The sequence below is a fragment of the Sparus aurata genome, chromosome 10, assembly GCF_900880675.1.
Source record: "Sparus aurata chromosome 10, fSpaAur1.1, whole genome shotgun sequence".
In the NCBI taxonomy this organism is placed as follows: Eukaryota; Metazoa; Chordata; class Actinopteri; order Spariformes; family Sparidae; genus Sparus; species Sparus aurata.
The window spans coordinates 17,544,464-17,564,452 of record NC_044196.1 but is presented as its reverse complement, the minus strand read 5'-3'; the positions used below and the strand labels follow the sequence as shown (position 1 = coordinate 17,564,452).

Here is a 19,989-nt window from a genome sequence, read left to right as displayed (position 1 = left end):
CGGACAAACTGGACAGAACCAGGTCTGACCCCACCTCTATGGAAACAGGATTTCTGAGGTTCTGCTGGAAGTGAGCCTGGTACTTGGACATGGCACCAGTGGATTTTATGAAGGTAAGTAATGCTGTAGGAAGTTTAACTCTCTTTTCTTTCACACTTTTGATCAGTTCATCAAGTTTTGTAGCTCCTGACTTCATCTCCTGGTCTGGGCCCTTCAAGATGACAGATGGTTTGATAATAGAGAAAATATAAAATAATATCATGACAGTTGTCAACTTTTTGCATTAGCAGACGTTGACCCTGCTCAGATATCCTTCAAAAGTGTTTCAAGATCATTTGACTCTAACAACTGTGGTTAGTGTCAGCAACATTTTCTTATAGGCACTTTTTTCTCACCTTTGATTGACTTATGGAGGGCTGATCGGGGTTCTGTGGCAAACTGGTTTGAATCGATGTCAGACCTGGTTCCCCAGATTGAAGAGAGATGGTATGGAACTTTCTCTGCAAAATGCTCACCTGCTCTATAAAAAATTACAAAATCCAAGTTGCCAACAAGATCCTACATTTTAACTACTTAACCCACTTGAGTGTCTTACCTTTTTTATCCTTGACACAGATTTGATGTGTTTTGGCTCCAGCCTTTTCAATTGCTCTACAATCAGCTCCCCCAAAATCTCGTCTGTTCTGAGAGTTTCTCCTGATCTTCTTCACTCTGTCTGCCGAATCTTTGCCTTCAGAGAAAAACAGATGTTAATATTCATCCACTACTGACTACTTACTCATGATTAGCCTAGGTATTTGCAAATGAACCTCCAATTATATAAACAGTATTTTTATTTCAGTTGGGGCATGTCCCTAGTTAGTCTTAAAAATAATGATAATAATAATAATAATAATGCATTTTATTTGAAGGCGCCTTTCAAAGCACTCAAGTACAACAAAAAACAGGGGACAATTTAGTGCAAATGATAATAAATAAGTAAGAGGATGCAATTACATGGTGCCAGCTCAGCACAGAATTTAGACTCCGCAGTCCTCATCATACAGGAAGTCAACCAAGCTGGGTTAGGCAGGGCTGAGCTTCCAGGGTGAGAATAGCGCAATAGAGTGGAAAAGAGAATGGACAAGAATGTGTGCAGGGTTCAGACTACGCAGTCCTCACCATACTGGAGACTTGTAGGTGCCTTGATCAGTGTTGCTGGGATCTGATGTTAATAAAACATTCACGACTTAATTTATGAATCTAGAGCAATATTACTCACCTTGAGGATTCACAAGTCGTTTCAGCTTTGCAATGTGCCCAGTTATTCGTCTTGTGGCTTCCAACCTCTGTACATCCACACTCCACTCAGTGCCCTGTGCGTCCACAACCCCTCCAGCTGCATTATTATTTCCAGGTTATAATTGGCTGTTTTAGGGAGTCTCTCCCACTTGCCGTAATCTCCCAGGATGTACCAAGCCACACGGGTGTACAACTCTTCCTCCTCCCTGACTCTCACCTCTCTTCTGAGGGAGCCATGCAGAGAGGGATTGATTTTCTGCGTCACCTGGTTGACCTTGCCTTTTAAACCACTCGCTGTTAGGCTGTTGTGGCCGGGCTGGTCCTTCTGTTTGACAAGATCCCGCTTCTCCACTGACTGCTTAACATTCTCCTTTTGGTGTGGAATGAGGCCTGTCAGCTCCTCTTTTTTCAAAGTTTGTGTAGAGCACTGAGCCTGATACAGATCCTTCAGCTTTGTCATGGCATCGTCAACATCCTTTCTAGAGAGACCCAGAAACAAGAAGATGGACTTCTGACTTGTTAATGTGGTATGGAGGTCTGTGCTCACAGATAAAGATGGTTGTTGTTGTTGTTGTCCTTGAGTTGACTGAGGCACTGCAAGGTAAATCAAAAGACAATCAGTGAACGTTGCCAATGAAATTGCAGAATCGTAAATAAAAGAGACCTGTTTGTGAAACTTCCAATCAGCCCTGTTGAACTGGAAAACGTGTTGCTTGCTTTAAAAAGCCAGAAACTAATGATGACTAATTTACCACTAATTACTGAATTATTTGTTACTCATTTTGTGCCTGGTAAAGTAAAATGAGACAATACTGGATAGTTACTAAGTAGACTCAGTAATGAGTTATTAGTTATTTACTATTATTTTTCAGCATGAGGACAACTCACGTTTAACACTACGCAGTGACACAAACACAAACAACAATGGAGGGAGGAGAGAGATGCGCGTTTTCTAGCTGGAAGCCATTAATTATTTTGAGTTTGTGTCAGCTAAAGATGAGGATATTAAGGTTCGTTGTACGCTCGGCTGGCGTCAAGGTACTATCAAGCTTCAAAAATATTACGTAAAATTTGAAGAAACAATCGGAATCGCAGCACAGTTAAGATTACAGAGCAAGTCCCACCAGGTGGTGTTAAGCAGAGAGCTGCGAGCAAACCCACAGCCTCGACTTCTGCAGGAGGTCCCCCACCACCCAAACAACAAAAGCTGGACTTTGGTGCAAAACAAGTAAGTGGGGGATAATTGAAGAAGTTGGTCAGGTGGTATGTTGTAGAGGAAATGCTGCACTTAAACACAGTTGATTCACCCTCATTTGGTGCCATAATAAACAAGATCCCTACTACTATCAATGCTGTGCTTGGTGTTACTGTTAAAAATGCACTTCCAAGAAAGTGAGTATTGGCAAAACGGTTGTCATTTTTATGTTGAGGCGGTGGGGGTGTTGTCGGCAGCTGCTGAATGTAATTAATAAAGTAACTTGTAATCTAACTTAGTTACTTTTAAGAAACAAGTAATCAGTAAAGTAACTTAGTTACCGTTTAAAGGAGTAGTCAGTAATCAGTAATCAGATTACTTTTTCAAGGTAACTTTGGCAACACTGGTAATCAGTACCTAAAGTCCCTACTTGTTAACTAATCATTATCATGTTTAACTTTACTTGAAGGTCACGAAACAAGTAACTAATGACGAAACAAGTAACCAAACTCTAAAATATGCCTGACTGAGATAAAATGAGAACTTAAATTAATCAAAACTTAAGGGAACCTGGGTTGAAAATAATCACTTGAGCTCAAACCAATATTAAAATATAGGAAATAAAATAAGAAAAAAACATACACGCCCAATACACAAGTTCTGCTTACCTTTGCCTCCCTGGTTCATATTCAAACTGAGGTGCCTATAGACGTCACGGTAGCACTGTAATCAGAAACACCATCATTAACCCTCTAAGCCCCAAGCCAATTTTCTAGGCCTCTGCTCGAAAGTTGCATATCCATAATAAAATTAGTATATCTCTGCAACCATAAGGTTGATGTTTAGTTGTTTATTTGAGTAGTGTTTGGGCTGTGTTTGGGTCATATAAACATGTTTTTTACACATTGTAGCCCAGCTTCTGCTGTTTAATGTGATATAAAATATAACTATATTCTTTCATAATTAGTGCAGTAGTGGCTCTGTGGTTGTTCTGCATATTTTAAAGTCCCCCAATTGGGGGACCTTGGGGTTTGAACAGTTAAACACATTCTCAAAATCCTGCATGCATGCGTCTTACAAACCATTTACAGCAGCTGAGCAAATGAGTTATTAGTCACCTCCTTGGAGTCAGGATATCCTGGTTCAATGACGATGTGGATGGCTGAGAGAGACTGAGAGGATGCAGATAATCCAAACTGGCAAATGTTCTCAGTGAGCACTTGAATGGCTTCTCTCAGTGGGTATTCTAAGACAGTTCCAGGTCCAATAACTGGAAAGGCCACTGAGCACAAGTTCTGCTGTGCACATAGGTCCAAACACCTCTTCAAGCCTTTCCCAAGCGCCTACAAAACATTAAAAAGAAGTCATCTAACATAGGGCAGGGCTTTTATATGAGCACATTCAATGAATACATTCTTGTTCTTGGCAAACAAGGAACTGAGTGTAACCAATTGCAACAAATGCAATCACGAGACTTGTTAACTCCCACGAAAGGTAACATCTCTCACAAGTACAACCAGCATTATAAGACATAACGAGAAATCAAACCAGTGAGGCTCAAGTCTTTTGCAATGCATCAAAAGTCCAGTGGTAGGTGAAACTGAAGGCTCTCAGTCAGAAGCACAGCTACTGATTGGTCTACACATGCGGGGCTGCCAGTGGACGGCTACAAATCATGCTAACAACTGTTTTCAACACAGAAAATGGTTAAATAATCACAGAAGTAATTCAATGCTTAGTTCATAACTATCGATTCATTTTGCAAAGTCTCCAAAAAGACCTACAGTCCAAGGCTGCGTTACAAAGCTGCCGAAGGGGTTACAGTGCCCTCACTGGCACGATGGTATGGGCAGAACAGTAAATCTATGACATGCATGATATTCTTAGCACATGACATATTTTTATGTTGTGTATGACAATGTAAACGACAGTAACACATTTCTTGACATAGTAAATGTACTAATTTCCCCACAATACTTTCAGTAATTCATTAATATTACTTATGTTACAGCTCAAAGTGATTACTCAAAATTTCTGCCTTTCTGATTTTGTTTGTCATTAGAATGCCATAGTATTTTTGTGTTCACAAATTCTGGCACTTAAATGCAAAACCAGTATTCTAACAGTCCTCTACGTTTGGTTTTATGTGAGTCAGTGGACCTTGAATTTGATCTTGTCCATTTGCAATCACCCATAGTGCGTTCTCTCTAACACTTTTGAATCCACCAAGTATTTCACTGTACCTGCACGCTCTGTCCTCCGACCCCATCCCATGGCAAGCATTCAATGAAGAAGAGCTTGGAGCAGCCCAGAGATGGAGGTGCATCAACCTGCACAATGTCACCAGGGGCGAGGGTGCAATTCGCTGCCGCCAAGTAAAACTTTGACTTGAGTGTGACTCCTGCTCTTTGCAACAGACATTCACCAATATGTGTAGAATTTAGCTGCCTGTTGATCATGGGGGCCACCAACACTTTCATCTGTAAAAAATAATGTGTTATAACATCAATGTGAGTATTATAATTGTACTATTTTATGTAAAATAAAACAGAAATTGTCGAACCTTCTCATCCACCAAACTGCCAAGTTTGATCTCCAGGCTCCTCTTGCCAAACACAATGCTGGAAGGAGTGTTGCGGCGCTGTCTGGGGGCAGGCCTGGGTCTGACCCTGCTGGTGCTGGAGCTTTTCACCTTTGGGGAGAACACACCATGTTGTTCCCTGATAATTACCTGACAGGAGCTCTCCACCAGCTCCTTGCTGACTTTACCCTCTGCTTGGAAGTACCGCTGAGCACCTGGTCCATCTAGAACCAGTGTGTCTATCGTCAGACTGGCAAGAGTTGCTTTCAAGTTTGCCTGAACCTCGGGGACCAGACAGCGGGGGCCAGCAACAAGCACAGAAGGGGACGGAAAATGCAAGGCTTTGAAGGTCATCTTGTTCTGCTTCATGCCAATCAGGTCTAAGAATTGATCAAAGCAGTCGACCAGTTCAGGATGTGGTAGTTTGAGCAGTTCTTTTGTCCGGATTTGGTTCATCTGGTAGTTGTGCAGAGCTTCTTTGAGCTTGTTCACATTCTCACTGTAGCCCACCAGTCTAACATTGGTGACTGCAGCTCGGCTGGGTCCTGGGATGAAGCTGACGTCCACTCTGAGCTCTCGAAGGTTTGCCTCGTTCTTGGCTTTCATCAGGATTTCTTTCACTCTGTCGAGATCTGGAGGTATAGCTGCAGCTCCCTGCAGCCTCACATTGTCCAGACTCAGGTCTCTCTTTATTGTTGCCTCAGCTTCATCCAGGGCATCTATGGACACACTGGACAGAACCAGGTCTGACCCCACCTCTATGGAAACAGGAAAACTCTGTTGGAAGTGAGCTTGGTACTTGGAGATGGCATCGCTGGATGTTATGAAGGTAAGTAACGCTGTAGGAAGTTTAACTCTCTTTTCTTTAACAGTTTTGAACAGTTCATCAAGTTGTGTAGCTCCTGACTTCACCTCCTGGTCTGGGCCCTTCAAGATGACATATGGTTTGATTATAGAGAAAATATAAAATAATATCATGACAATTGTCAATGTTTTCCATTAGCAGACGCTGACCCTGCTCAGAGATCCTCACAAGTGTTCTGTCCAGATCATTTGACTCTGATGTCTCTATCTAGTAACTTCTAAAGGGCAACATTTTCTCACCTGTGATTGACTCATGGAGGGCTGATTGGGGTTCTGTGGCAAACTGGTTCGACTTGAGGTCAGATCTGGTTCTCCAGATGGAAGAGAGATGGTGTGGAACTTCAGTTCAGTATCAAGTTGTGTAGCTCCTGACTTCACCTCCTTGTCTGGGACCTTGAAAAGATCAATGGTTGGATGACAAATACAAAGAAATGATATAACAATTGTCAACTTCTATGTTGTCACAACAGCTAGCACAATGATGCACACAACGTTTTGACTAACATATAGTGGCTCTGCCTACCATGAGACTGGCCTCTGGCATAAACATACTATGTGGTTTGAGGAAAGGTGAGGACCCACTGCAGATGCAGATACAACAGACAGGGAGCTCACAGAGACAAAAAGTGAGCTTTAATAACCAAGCATAAGTCCACAAACAAAGGCAGGCCATATTAGCAGGAAATAGGGTGAAAAAAACTAAAAGTACAAAACAGGATAACACGAGGTACACAGATGTGAAACATATGTATGACAGGGGGAGCGAGACAGGACTGGGGGACGTGTGAAGAACGTCAAAGTTACATGAGGTTGAAAACAGATGAACTGACAAAAAGTGAGGGAAAAACCAAGACGTAAATACATTAAGGAGGAAGGACTATTGAGGGACAGGTGTACCAAATAAAGGCAATCAGAAAAGGCAGAAAACACACAAAGACAGGAAGCATAAAATATGACACAAGAGGATGAAACCTACAAAATTAAACAGGAAATAACTGAACTAAAAACCCAAAACACACAAGACACAAGCTTCATTTCTAACTATTTGCTTACTAACCAAGGAAAGGATTGCAAACATAATTTATAATTTATAAAGGCTAACTTGGCTTGTTAATTAACTGGCATGTTTTCTTATATTTCTTTTGATTTATTATATAAATACATAACCTCATAGTTTCAGGGTGACCATTTACTCTCTAGCACTGTTAAAATGTGTTTTTGTAGATCAAATCTGGACATATTTACACAACTGGATCATTTGCAAAATTGCATATGTTGTGGGGCTAATAGATACACGCATTCAATAAAATGTATCAAACGTGTAATTAGGGCCCGAGGAGGTTTTTACCTGCGTGGTCCCTATTATTTTTCGAATGAAGACTTTTTTGTCCCAAATGATCGCATTTTTCACACCTCAACATTCTGGCGTATAGCTCACTTTGTCGCACATTCAAAAACCTTATATCCACGCATTCACTGAATTGTGCCAAATCTTGTCATATAGGCCACGCCCATTTCCGTCTAGCATTTTCTTCCGCAAATTCGCAAAATGTCGCAAACCTACTTTTTCAAACTCCTCCCAGGTGATTTCACCAATTTGCATGAAACTTTGCACACAGCATCTGTGGACCCTCCTGACAAAAAATTATTAAAATAATTTTGTTATTCCAAACAATACTCAAGATATAAAATAACAACATTTTGCTCAAATCACAAAGTGTTGCATATCTCCACATTGGTCCGTGCGAATGACATGAAACTCAAATGACTACTTCCCCATGAGCCCCTGAGGCTCTGTGCAAAATTTTGGCAGATGACCACCAGTTGGCGCTGTTTAAATTGAAGTATTTTATATCTCCACATCGGTGGGTCGGATTAAGACGAAACTTGGTAGAATCATTGACAATGCCCCCCTGACGATAGCTGATGAAAGGCATTACCAGGGGACTCTATAGCGCCCCCTGGAATATTAACAAGCCAAGCCCCGCCTCCTCAATGCACATACATGAACAAAATTCGATACGCATATGTATCATCACCAGATACAAAAAAAACATCCACCATACCAAACTGTAACTCCAACAGGAAGTCAGGCATTTTCATTATTAGGGCCCGAGCAGGTCTCGACCTGCGAGGTCCCTGTTGTATTTCGAATGACGACCTTTTTCATCTCAAATTATGGCATTTTTTACTGCCTCAACATACCTCAAAACTCACCAAACTTGGAATATACGTCACACCTGCCTATTCTAATCTATTGTCGTCCTCAATTTCCACCACTAGGTGGCGCTATAATCAAGGAAAGTGTGTTGTAGCTTACAACTCACATATACTTTGTTGCACATTCAAAAGCCTTATATCCACGTGTTGTGCTGAATCTCTTCATATAGGCCACGCCCATTTCCGCCTACCAATTTTTTTTCCTAAAATTCGTGAAATGTTGCAAACCTATTTGCACAAAACTTTGCACACAGCATCTGTGGACCCTCCTGACAAAAAGTTGCTGAAAGAATTTTGATATTCCCCCCTTTTTTTTTTTTTTTCTTGTCCTGTCCTTTTTGTTTCACCTGCTTTGTTGCTTTGTTGGTGCAGGGCTCTGCTTGTTTACTTGCTATTCATTTTTGCCATTAGTCCTTTTTGTCAGGGATTACTTTTTCTCACCTTCTGTAAAAAACAAAGGAAAATAACTGTCGACTGTTAATTTCTCTGTTAAGTGATTGGTTTCCCAATAAACATGTTTGAAACAAAAGAATTTTGATATTCCAAATAATACTCAAGTTATTAAATAACAAATTCCTGTACATTTTGTTCAAAACATGAACTGTTGCATATCTCCACATTGATCTGTCTGAATGACATGAAAATCAGGTGACTTTTTCCCCATGAGCCCCTAAGGATCTGTGAAGAAATGATAAACTTACTTTTTCGAAATCCTCCTCGGCCATTTGATTGATTTGCAACAAAATTTGTAAGTAGCATCTGCGGACAAAACTTATCAAAAGCTTTCACCTACGTCACACCTGGTGGCGCGGTCCATTTTGTTGCAACATCTGTTGCACCAGGATCATCTAGTCAGAGGACCAGCCCTGGCTTGTTTGTGTTTAGTGTCAGCTGAGGTTACTAAAAGGCAATATTTCTCACCTGTGATTGGTTAGAAGAGGGCTGATCCGAGTTCTGTGGCTGACTAATTCTACTCACAGTCAGGCATAGTTTTTTGGCAGGAAGGGAGATGGTGTGAAACTTCCTGTGAATAACCCTTTCCTGGTCTGGAAGAAACAACAATGTCCAAGTTTCCAACAAAATCCTCCTTAAGCATATTCTGCCTTAAACTCATTTCAACCCATAGGGATTCCTTACCTTCTTTTTCCTTGAAACAGATTTTATATGTGTTGGCTCCATCCTTTTGAATCATTCCACAGTCACCTCCCCCAGAAACTCGTCTTTTCTGAAAGTGTCCCCGCACCTTTTGTTCCTCTTTGTCTGTCAAATCTTTGGCTTCAAAGTACAAAGGATGTTGGTATTCATCCATTTTACCTACAAGTCTTAACTGACAGTAAAACTTTCAGCAAGTGTGACGCTTCTCAGTGTACCTCCATCCCTCTTGAGTGAAGAGCGTGCACTTAAGTGTTTTATTTAGTTTCACTTTCATTTACTGGAAGTTACTTTTGGCCCTACTTGCTTCCTCATTTCAAATGATGCATATTTTTCCAATTGACACCCAAACATAAAGTTTCTTGTATTTTCAGCTTTCAGTGGAGCATTTCTCTAGTTAGTCTTGTGCAGATACATTGATCAGTGTGATGTAATGATGATGAAAAAACAATTAATCATCATATTTTTTATGAATGATGTTTACATAATAAGAATCCTTACAGCAGTTGAGATGATGACTCCATTTGCCACAGTTTCAAATGAATTAAACATTTCCATAGGGCTGCAGATTTTGATATTCATCTTTTTTTATGTTTTTCTTAGTGAGATCAGTGTTTATTTTAATCACACTAAAATGCGCATTCATACAGTTGGCCTCTACATAACATACAAAATCTAACCTATTTGAGGAAAATACAAATTTTAACCAAACATAAAGTTGAAAACTGCATAGTCATTTGACAACACTGAATATGTAGTGATAATTGGTTATCATTTTACATCCTTGACTTTAATAACTTTAATTACTGCTTTGTTGGTTTAGAGGCCATTCAAACAAATTCATTAGATGTGATTAATCAGGAAGGAAGATTTATCACGATACTGTCATTTCCTGTAATTTAATTTTAACATTTATTTTCAAATGAATGATCCTGTAATGTAAAATATAAGGCTGAGTCTTAAAATGGCCTCAATTCCTTCAACTACCCGAACAGCTCAAACATCACCAGTGAAGAGGCTCACCATGTCAAAGTTGCTCTACATTCCCTTTCCTTCATTGAGCAGTTTAGTCGAGGTGGCAGAGGCTTGACCTCCAGGGGTGTGTTGTTGACTTGGCCAATCGTCATATTTGATGTGCTGTTGGTAGTGTTTCATGGCCATCTAGTGGTGGACATGTTGGATGTGCAGAAGCTGGGGATGCTGCTGTTTTGTATAATTTTCTTTAGATTTGAGACTCTATATGTTGGAGGGTTAGGACCTCCTCATAGTAACTCCTTACCAACATCTTGTAGTCTTCTCTGCCTCCTGGTCCGTCTACATAGAACCGAACTGTCTGATTCCAAGCTGGCAAAATTTGAGTGTTAGCACTATTGCCTATCAGTAAGAAGGGTTTGACTCTGGGCTGAGTAAGTGCTTTTCTGTGTGGAGTGTGCAAGTTCTCCCTGTGATTGTGTGGGTTTCCTCCAGGTGCTCCGGTTTTCTCCATGTTCAAACATGCGTATAAGGTTAATTCTCTGGTCCCTGGGTGACGTCCATTCGTTGGCTGCCCACTGCCCCTCCACCATGGTATAAATGAAGAGTCTCAGTATGTTTTACATTGTATGATTGTATGTGAGAAATTAAGATTTTTCTTCTAGACTTCAAGACTTTTAAAGCAACATTATATTGATTGCAAATATCGTGAATTTATACTCTTTTTTTTTGCATCTTGGCATCAGTATTGGAGAAAATATAGTCTGGTTTTCCCTGTGACGTCCTCCGGCTGCTCTGCCTCCTGTGATTCATGAAGCTTTACTTGTTGCTAAATTAACCACTAACTATGGGTAACTATAGCTGCCATTGAGCTAGTTAGTTTAGTTAACCATGCAGCTAGTGGTACAGTTAGCTGACTCTTCTTACGGCCCCACTCAAGTAGTCTAATATTCAGTTCCCTTGACTCGTATTTCAGTCTTCACCAAGTTCGAAGAAACATAATGATAATGTTCATGATTTGACAAATGTTCAATTATATTCACCAGCTAGTTGCTAACTTTGTCTGTCTGCTGCTTTGTATGTAGTTTAGAGAATTTATCAGAGCTGGATTTAGAAACACGGCTGATTAGGGCAGTAAATCTAATCAAAACAGTACCCAAAACACTATGCTAAAAAGGGCTACAAAGCATAGTAATAATAACATACGTCAACTAAATAAAATACTGTCTGCGCTGTTGGTGTATGTCAGTGGTGAAAGTCCAAAACTTCATTGTGACACCATGAGTGATTTGGCAATTTTTTTATTAATAATCAGATTGGTAATTAAACCATGAATTCCCAAGCAAACACACAATCAGACATAATTCTTGAAAAAAATGAAAAAATAGCATTTTTAGTTCAACAAATTACTATCAACAAAACTATGTTTACTCCCACTACTTGTACTTTTTGGAGTCTTTTTTGTTTTTTTTTATCTCAATTATTGCAATTCATGTTACATTTCAAGTCACATTCCTCACAGATTGAAACAAATTCACATAAAAAAAAAGTTATGACAAACTGTGTGAGAATCAAACAACAGAAAAGGTCAAAATAAGCAGCTGCAGCATAAAAAAGAAGTTGCTGACCTGAACACACATGTTTAAATGTGTACGTTCACTAACCAAGTGTCACGGTGTGCTGGTTCTTTTTAAACGGCTCTGTGGTATGAACTAAAGTGCCTGCCTAAATCCAGTTTCCTTCACATGAACAGCTACAATGGCAAGTGTTGCACTCAAGGCAGGGCCTTGATTTACATATAATTGTCATGTGGTGGGTGAATTCAAAGTGGTAAGTTCAAACAAAGCATAGAGATGTGGCGTTACCTTGTGTAATGTCTACAATGTAGATCAGTATTTTAGTGGTGCTAAACCTGGCCTACATTTGAAAAAATGAAATTATCCTCGTGATTATTTCCCTCAAACTTGAAGATGAGCCGTTCTTTTGAACAGCTCTTGGAAGCAACGTAGCATTTACAACTTCCCTTCAAAGAGCCGTAATAACTGTGACTCTGTTATGTTAGCAGCGCTTGGCCTTGCTTCCAATTCTGCTCATATTATTGCAACAAAAGAGACATCTATAAAACGGCAGAACACATCAAATAACAAACAAGGTAGATTATGACTCTTAGCATTCTGAAATTTTTAAGGTTTCACATTCATAAAACTTAGCTTGAGCCCTGAGAAGCGATTTTGTAATCTGTGACGTCATCACAATGTAAAGTCTATGGGCCGAGCAGTAAGTAAGTCAGTGCAATATCGAAATGCAATACAATATAGTACTGTGACGTTATGGGTTGAGGTTAACATGATTGTACCTCGGCGTTGATATGAGAAAAGAAAGGTTGCATCTACTTTAAATAGGCAGTGATTTAATGCACCGAAAGTGACCCCAAATCAGACACATCATGCATGCTAAATGCTAAGATAATCAGGGTCGATCATTCATTCATTCAATGAGAAACTTCGTCCCTCAGTAAGGTTTTTGTGCCAAACAGCTCCTGGTTCATTTAATTTCTCTCATTGGTTTGGACGTAAGACCTCTGTGGTGTGGTGTGTATATGTGCAATTTATTTTGTTGCAAAAATAGTCCATCATCATAAACAATCTTTACTGCAGCCTCCCTCACTTGAAGGTGATGAGGTAGTCTGGGTACGCTTGGTTGTCGTGGAACACAACATACATCCTGGGGTTGTCTATTCTGTCCACCACACTGTCATAGCGGTCGTGGGGCTGACTGTTACTGCGAGGAGGAGGAACCTTCATGTCGCTGCTTCCCAGAGTGGAGACGCCAGTCAGGACTCGGGCCACAAACAGTAACTGAGAACCATCAGCCGCTGGCTTCGAGTAGGTGGGGTGGGCTGAGTAGCTGGCGCTTACAGCAAAGTAGGTTCCACGACCGTATGAGGTTCCTGAGAGTGAGTGGAAATGGGGAATTTAAAAATAAGTCCTCAAATCTACACGTCTTTCAGAATCATCCATGTGATTGTTACACTTCAATAGTTCACGGAAATTAAATTGAAATGGGAGACGAGAAAAGGGAAGATTTGTACCGTTCTGTCCTGCAAAGCGTCTGTTGAACCCAGTTTTCATGATGGAGTCGCAGTTGTCCAGGGTCGTCCCGTGGTACAGAAGCTTTTCACGTGCTCCACCCTCCTGTCTTCTGTTATCACAAATGTGCTTCTTTTGTACCTCATAGGACTTGCGCAGATGAACGTTCTGCAGGCATTCGATCTGTCAGGAAAATAACAAAACACAATAAGTAACGAGCTACCAATATTACTTCCAATGGACGGAAATATCTTCACTCCTTTCAACTGTACTGTGTTGTTTACACGCTAAGAACACAGATATTGTACAGTAACTCAATATGGAAACATATGTAAGAGATACCCTGATATAAAGTGGTTTCATTAATGTGAATAAAAGCCATTAATCTAACCTATTAACTACTTTTGTTCCATGACTAGAGGCAATGAAATGTCTCCCCACCTTCATTACAGTCTTGCTGACAGTCCGTTTGAAGCCCTCCTTCACTGACTTGTACTCAGCAGAAGACGGCTGCAGTGCAACCACCTTGAAAGCTTCACCATGAGTCATGCTGTCCCAGTAGAGAGGGAGGGTGAAGTCTGAAAAAAGGTTGTAGGACAAAAGAGAAAAATGCCAGAAATTCAGACTAAATGTGTGTTATATCCAAAACAAATGTTTTCTATTTAAAGGGTAAAGCAGAATTATACTTAGTTGTTTCTATTGTCATTAAATACAAAATCAAGTATCAATATTGCTGTTGGTCTCAAACTACGGTATCATTCAGGTTCCTTTAAAACATAAATGTTCAGCAACAACAATCTCTTCACCTGGAAGATTCACAAGTCGTTTGAGCTTTGTCGTCTGTCCAGATACTCGTGTTGAAGCCTCCAACCTCTGTGCATCCACACTCCACAGGACGCCCTGTGCGTCCACTATCCCTCCTGCTATATCGTTATTTTCAAGGTTGTAATTGGCTGTTTTGGGGAGTCTCTCCCAGTTGCCGTTGTGTGCCAGGATGCACCAAACCACATGGCTGAACAGCTCCTCCTCCTCTCTGACTCTCACCTCTCTTCTGAGACACTTTTGCAGAGAGTTATTGATCTTTTTTGTCACCTGGTTGACTCCATCTTTTAACCCACTCACTGTTAAGCTTTCCGGCTTGGACTGATCCCTCTCTATGTTCAGACCATGCGACTCCACCAGCTGCCTCAGATCCTCCACGTCGTCCTGGGTGAGACAAACCAGTTCCTCATTTCTGAGGGTTTGAGTGGAACACTGAGACTGATAAGAAAACTTTAGCTTTGTCATGGCATCGTCAACATCCTGTCTGGAGAGACCCAGGAAGAGGAATTCGGACTTCTGACTTGTGGAGGTGGAAGGGAGGATGCTTAGGTCTGTGCTCACTGTCAAAGAGGGGTCTTGTTGTTGTACATGAGGCATCTGAGGCACTGACACTGGATCAAAAGATAACAATCAGTGAAAATTTACAATGGTACAAGAGAATTCTGATTTGCAAAAAACCCAAGAAAACAAGACAAGCAAACATGAGAATGTTTGTGAAACTTCCTGTTACCTCTGTTGATTACAGCAGTGGAAAAGATTTGCATTGCTTCCTCTTTAAACGCCAAGAAGACATTGATCTTAATCAGGACAAGGCGGATGTTGGTGATATAGTGAAAAGAAGTATATGACGTTGCAATCTTCACCCCTCGGAGGATTGCACTTGCCACAACACCAGGGTCCAACCCTCCAGCTCCTGCATGAACAGTTTGAATGTTTACTGGTAGAATTAAAATTGCACATCTAGAAAGTTTTATACCTCATACAGAATACCTACCAGCACAGATGGCAGGAATGGCTACAGACTTATATCCATAGTTTTCACAATATCTAACGATGTCGCACACCAGTTGTTCGATGGTACCTGCATCCCCTCTTCCAGACACATGCCAAATGGCTTTACAGGGCAGCCATCCAGACCGGGATACAAAACTGCTCCTTCGCTTGATGTTTGCTATACACAAGAGACAAGACCAACATGAATGAAGAAGCTAAAATGTATGTTGCTTGAAAATGTCGAACATCTTTTCTCACCTGCTCTAAGTTTAGCCTCCACTTCTGGTCCAGCTAAGGCTAAGATGTCTTTGCACACACCATCTGCAGAGAAAAGTTTATGTTAGAACAAAACTACAAGGGTCTTCAGTCATGAGCTTAATGCTAATGTCAGCGTGCTAACATACTCATAATGTCATCAATGTCAGGTTTAGATTTTAAAGGTCATATTCATAACATTTCTATGTGAAAATCACCAAGTTGACATCACTAATAAGACATCTGTTGTCTTATTAGTGATGTCCTCAAACACTACTTGTAGTTTCGCAATCAGGCAGGACAGTTAGTCTGCTGTGGGTGTGTGCTTTGTGCTAACTGGATCAGTAGCTGAACAAATCTGTTGCTGCGGCAACACTGTTCTTTGGCTCAGGGCCTGTGCGCTTTGTTTTATTGTTAGCCACTGAATGTGTCTGCAGTTCTAATCTAACGTTAGCTAAATTTAACACAACACATCGACAACAAAGATCTTGAGCTTTCTTTAGAGAAGCAAAATAGCGTCTTTGATTCCTATCCAAGCATGTGCGCACCAGAGTGCTCTGACTATTTACATACAAAACATGGAAAAGATTAGATATGTATTTGTGTCTATATTCACGGCAATACATATTTTGTGCACACTGAAAAAATAAGTTTGTAAGAGACTATCCTCCTTTGCACATTCAAAAATACTGAGACCAAACTGATTCCGAACTCACCACTGTGAAAATCAACAAAGTTGGTTGTGTTCACAACAATATCTGTAGTCTCATTAGTGATGTCACCGAACACCAGCTGTAGTTTAGCCCCGCCTCCCACTGTCATTGTGATGTCATCGAGGTCACTGGTGAGTGATCTGAAGATTGCTGAGATGAAGAACCACGTGTTTGATTTAATGTTCTACCTCATCAGCAACTTTGGTTTTTGTGAATATATAAGGATGGGATGCGGGTCACCATTTTTCTGACACACATGGTTGAATAAAACAATATTCTTACAGGTTTGATTAACAGAGATCATTTGCAGATGATTTCATTTTATTCATGTTTTACCCAGCGTTTTTTGGAATAGGGTAGGTTGTATATATGTAGGTATATTTCTACATTTATTCTGAGCATATGTACAGCTTACCTTGGCCTCCTTGGTTCATATTTAAACTGAGGTGCCTGGAGACGTCATGATAGCACTGCAAGTAAAAACAACAGTTTTTAAAAATCTCATTGATAAATCCTACAAGCATTCATCTTACATACCAGTTGTGTTGATAGTCACCTCCTCAGATTCTGGATAGCCTGGTTGAATGACGATGTGGATGGTGGAGAGACAACCAGAGAGTGCAGATAATCCAAACTGGCGAAGGGTCTCGGTCAGCACCTGAATGGCTTCACTCAGCGGGTATTTTAAAACCTTTCCCGGTCCGATAACTGGAAAGGCCACTGAGCACAAATGCTGCTGTGCACAAAGGTTCAAACACCTCTTCAGGCCTTTTCTAAGAGCCTACAAAACAAAAATCAAACATTTCCTCAGTGTTTTCACCTCCCCATTGACAATGTGAGCTAATCTAACATGGTGTGGGGCTATAGATTAAAAATACCACAGTTATTCTGATCGAGAACTGAAGCCCTGGGAAAGGCATAAGACCATATAACTGATAATCTGAAGCTTATAACTATAAATACTATTTCGCCAGGATAGGCAGGATCACAACTTTTCTCTTAAACTTATTTTGATAGTCTTCTGGAAAGTACTACCTTAGTCTGTGTATTTGCATTCAAACAGATGTCGTGCCCATCAAAGCCTTTAAGAGGAAACTTCAAGTGCACACTCAATACCTGCACACTCCATCCGCTGACCCCATCCCATGGCGAGCATTCAATGAAGAAGAGCTTGGAGCAGCCCAGAGACGGAGGCGCATCAACCTGAAGAACATCACCAGGAGCGAAGGTGCGATTTGCTGTTTTCAAGTAAAATTTTGAGTTGATTGCATTCCCTGTTTTCTTCAACAGACATTTACCAATTTGTGTAGAATTTAGCTGTCTGTTGATCATGGGGGCCACCAAAACATTCACCTGTGGAAATAATTTCAATAAACATCAATGTGAGTGTAACTTGGGTACCGTGCTCCTTTTTTTGTCAAATAGATCAGCTAGTGTCCAACCTGCTCATCCACCAAGCTCCCAAGTTTGATCTCCAGGCTCGTCTTGTGGAACAAATTGCTGAAAGGAGTGTTGCAGTGCTGTCTGGTGGCAGCCTTGGTTCTGACACTGCTGTTGCTGGAGCTTTTCACCTTTGGGGAGAACACACCTTGTTGTTCCCTGATAATTATCCTACAGGAGCTCTCCACCAGTTCCTTGCTGACTTTACCCTCTGCTTGGAAGTACCGCTGAGCACCTGGACCATCTAGAACCAGTGTGTCTATCGTCAGACTGGCAAGAGTTGCTCTCAAGTTTGCCTGAACCTCGGGGACCAGACAGCGGGGGCCAGCAACAAGCACAGAAGGGGACGGAAAACGCAAGGCTTTAAAGGTCACCTTGTTCTGCTTCATGCCAATCAGATCTAAAATTTGATCAAAGCAGTCGACCAGTTCAGGATGTGGTAGTTTGAGCAGTTCTTTTGTCCGGAATTGGTTCATCTGGTAGTTGAGCAGAATTTCTTTGAGCTTGTTCACATTCTCACTGTAGCCCACCAGTCTTACTTTGGTGACTGCAGCTCCGCTGTGTCCTGGGATGAAGCTGACATCCACTCTGAGCTCTCGAAGGTTTGCCTCGTTTTTGGCTTTCAGCAGGATCGCTTTCACTCTGTCGAGATCTGGAGGTATAGCTGCAGCTCCCTGCAGCCTCACATTGTCCAGACTCAGGTCTCTCTTTATTGTTGCCTCAGCTTCATCCAGGGCATCTATGGACACACTGGACATAACCAGGTCTGACCCCACCTCTATGGAAACAGGAAAACGGAGGCTCTGCTGGAAGTGAACTTGGTACTTGGAGATGGCATCGCTGGATGTTATGAAGGTAAGTAACGCTGTAGGAAGTTTAACTCTCTTTTCAGTTTTGAACAGTTCATCAAGTTGTGTTGCTCCTGACTTCACCTCCTGGTCTGGGCCCTTCAAGATGACATATGGTTTGATTATAGAGAAAATATAAAATAATATCATGACAATTGTCAATGTTTTCCATAAGCAGACGTTGACCCTGCTCAGAGATCCTCACAAGTGTTCTGTCCAGATCATTTGACTCTGATGTCTCTATCTAGTAACTTCTAAAGGGAAATATTTTCTCACCTGTGATTGACTCATGGAGGGCTGATTGGGTTTCTGTGGCAAACTGGTTCGACTTGAGGTCAGACCTGATTTTCCAGATGGAAGAGAGATTGTGTGGAACTTCAGTTTAGTATGAAGTTGTGTAGCTCCTGACTTTACCTCCTTGTCTGGGACCTTGAAAAGATCAATGGTTGGATGACAAATAAAAAGAAATAATAGTTTGTGTTAGTTAGTGTTTGTTAGTTAGTTCGTTGTGTTACACAAATGGCTCCAAACAGAAACTCTAGGACTGACACTCAAGGGTAGGATAAAATAGGTTGAAAGGTACTGAATGTAAATGTTTGTCAAATTGAGTGAATTCATTTTGCAGTCATTTTTTCCTGCAAAAAAGTTGCTTTTGATTGATTAAACAGAACAGTTTTATCCTGAAAAGCTGACTAGAAAGGAAAAAAATACATTATCAATTTTAGCTGTTTTTCATCAGAAGACGCTCTTAAGGTTTGAAGAAAGGTCAGGACCCAAATGCAGACACAAAAGACAGGTAGCTCACAGACACCATAAGCAAGCTTTAATAACCAAGCTTATGTCCAAAAATAAGGGCAGGCCATGAAAGCAATCATATCATATTTTGGAGCAACCTCTGTTGCACCAGGATCATCATTTGTTATTCATTAATTGATCTCTATTGTGTGCGTGTGCTGATTCAGTTATGAGCACTGTGTCTGATTTGATCAGGCTTGGAGCGTCTCTGGCAACCAAAGTCCAAGGACCAGCCCTGGCTTGTTTGTGTTTACTGTCAGCTGAGGGTACCAAAGGGCAAAATTTCTCACCTGTGATTGGTTAGAAGAGGGCTGAACTGAGTTCTGTGGCTGACTTATTCTCGTTACAGTCAGGCGAAGTTTTCTTGCAGGAAGAGAGATGGTGTGAAACTTCCTTTGACTAACCCTTTCCTGGTCTGGAAGAAACAACAATGTCCAAGTTTCCAACAAAATCCTCCTTAAGTATATTTTGCCTTAAACTCATTTCAACCCATTGGGATTCCTTACCTTCTTTTTCCTTGAAACAGATTTTATATGTGTTGGCTCCATCCTTTTCAATCATTCCACAGTCACCTCCCCCAGAAACTTGTCTTTTATGGAAGTGTCTCCGCACCTTTTGTTCCTCTTTGTCTGTCAAATCTCTGGCTTCAAAGTACAAAGGATGTTGGTATTCATCCATTTTACCTACAAGTCTTAACTGACAGTAAAACTTTCAGCAAGTGTGACGCTTCTCAGTGTACCTCCATCCCTCTTGAGTGAAGAGTGTGCAC

At 41.0% G+C, this 19,989-nt stretch overlaps 2 protein-coding genes across 2 annotated transcripts; both read right to left on the bottom strand.

Moving 5' to 3' along the window:
• Window positions 1-1,303: 1,303 nt before the first annotated feature.
• On the bottom strand, window positions 1,304-9,450 carry LOC115589412 (uncharacterized). The gene is made up of 8 exons (XM_030430254.1): window positions 9,279-9,450; window positions 9,063-9,187; window positions 6,162-6,314; window positions 5,040-5,984; window positions 4,720-4,956; window positions 3,595-3,819; window positions 3,145-3,199; window positions 1,304-1,875 (listed from the first exon to the last, which is right to left on the bottom strand). The coding sequence occupies exons 1-8, from the start codon at window positions 9,448-9,450 to the stop codon at window positions 1,304-1,306; spliced, it is 2,484 nt and encodes an 827-aa protein (XP_030286114.1).
• Window positions 9,451-12,900: 3,450 nt separating this feature from the next.
• Window positions 12,901-17,970, bottom strand: LOC115589502 (protein mono-ADP-ribosyltransferase PARP14-like). The gene is made up of 12 exons (XM_030430420.1): window positions 17,580-17,970; window positions 17,254-17,490; window positions 16,694-16,918; window positions 16,553-16,607; window positions 16,141-16,287; window positions 15,428-15,490; window positions 15,171-15,347; window positions 14,907-15,089; window positions 14,161-14,787; window positions 13,796-13,932; window positions 13,357-13,537; window positions 12,901-13,215 (listed from the first exon to the last, which is right to left on the bottom strand). Exons 1-12 carry the CDS (start codon window positions 17,964-17,966, stop codon window positions 12,929-12,931), a joined length of 2,706 nt encoding a protein of 901 aa, XP_030286280.1. The 5' UTR covers window positions 17,967-17,970; the 3' UTR covers window positions 12,901-12,928.
• Between the last annotated feature and the right edge of the window lie 2,019 nt (window positions 17,971-19,989).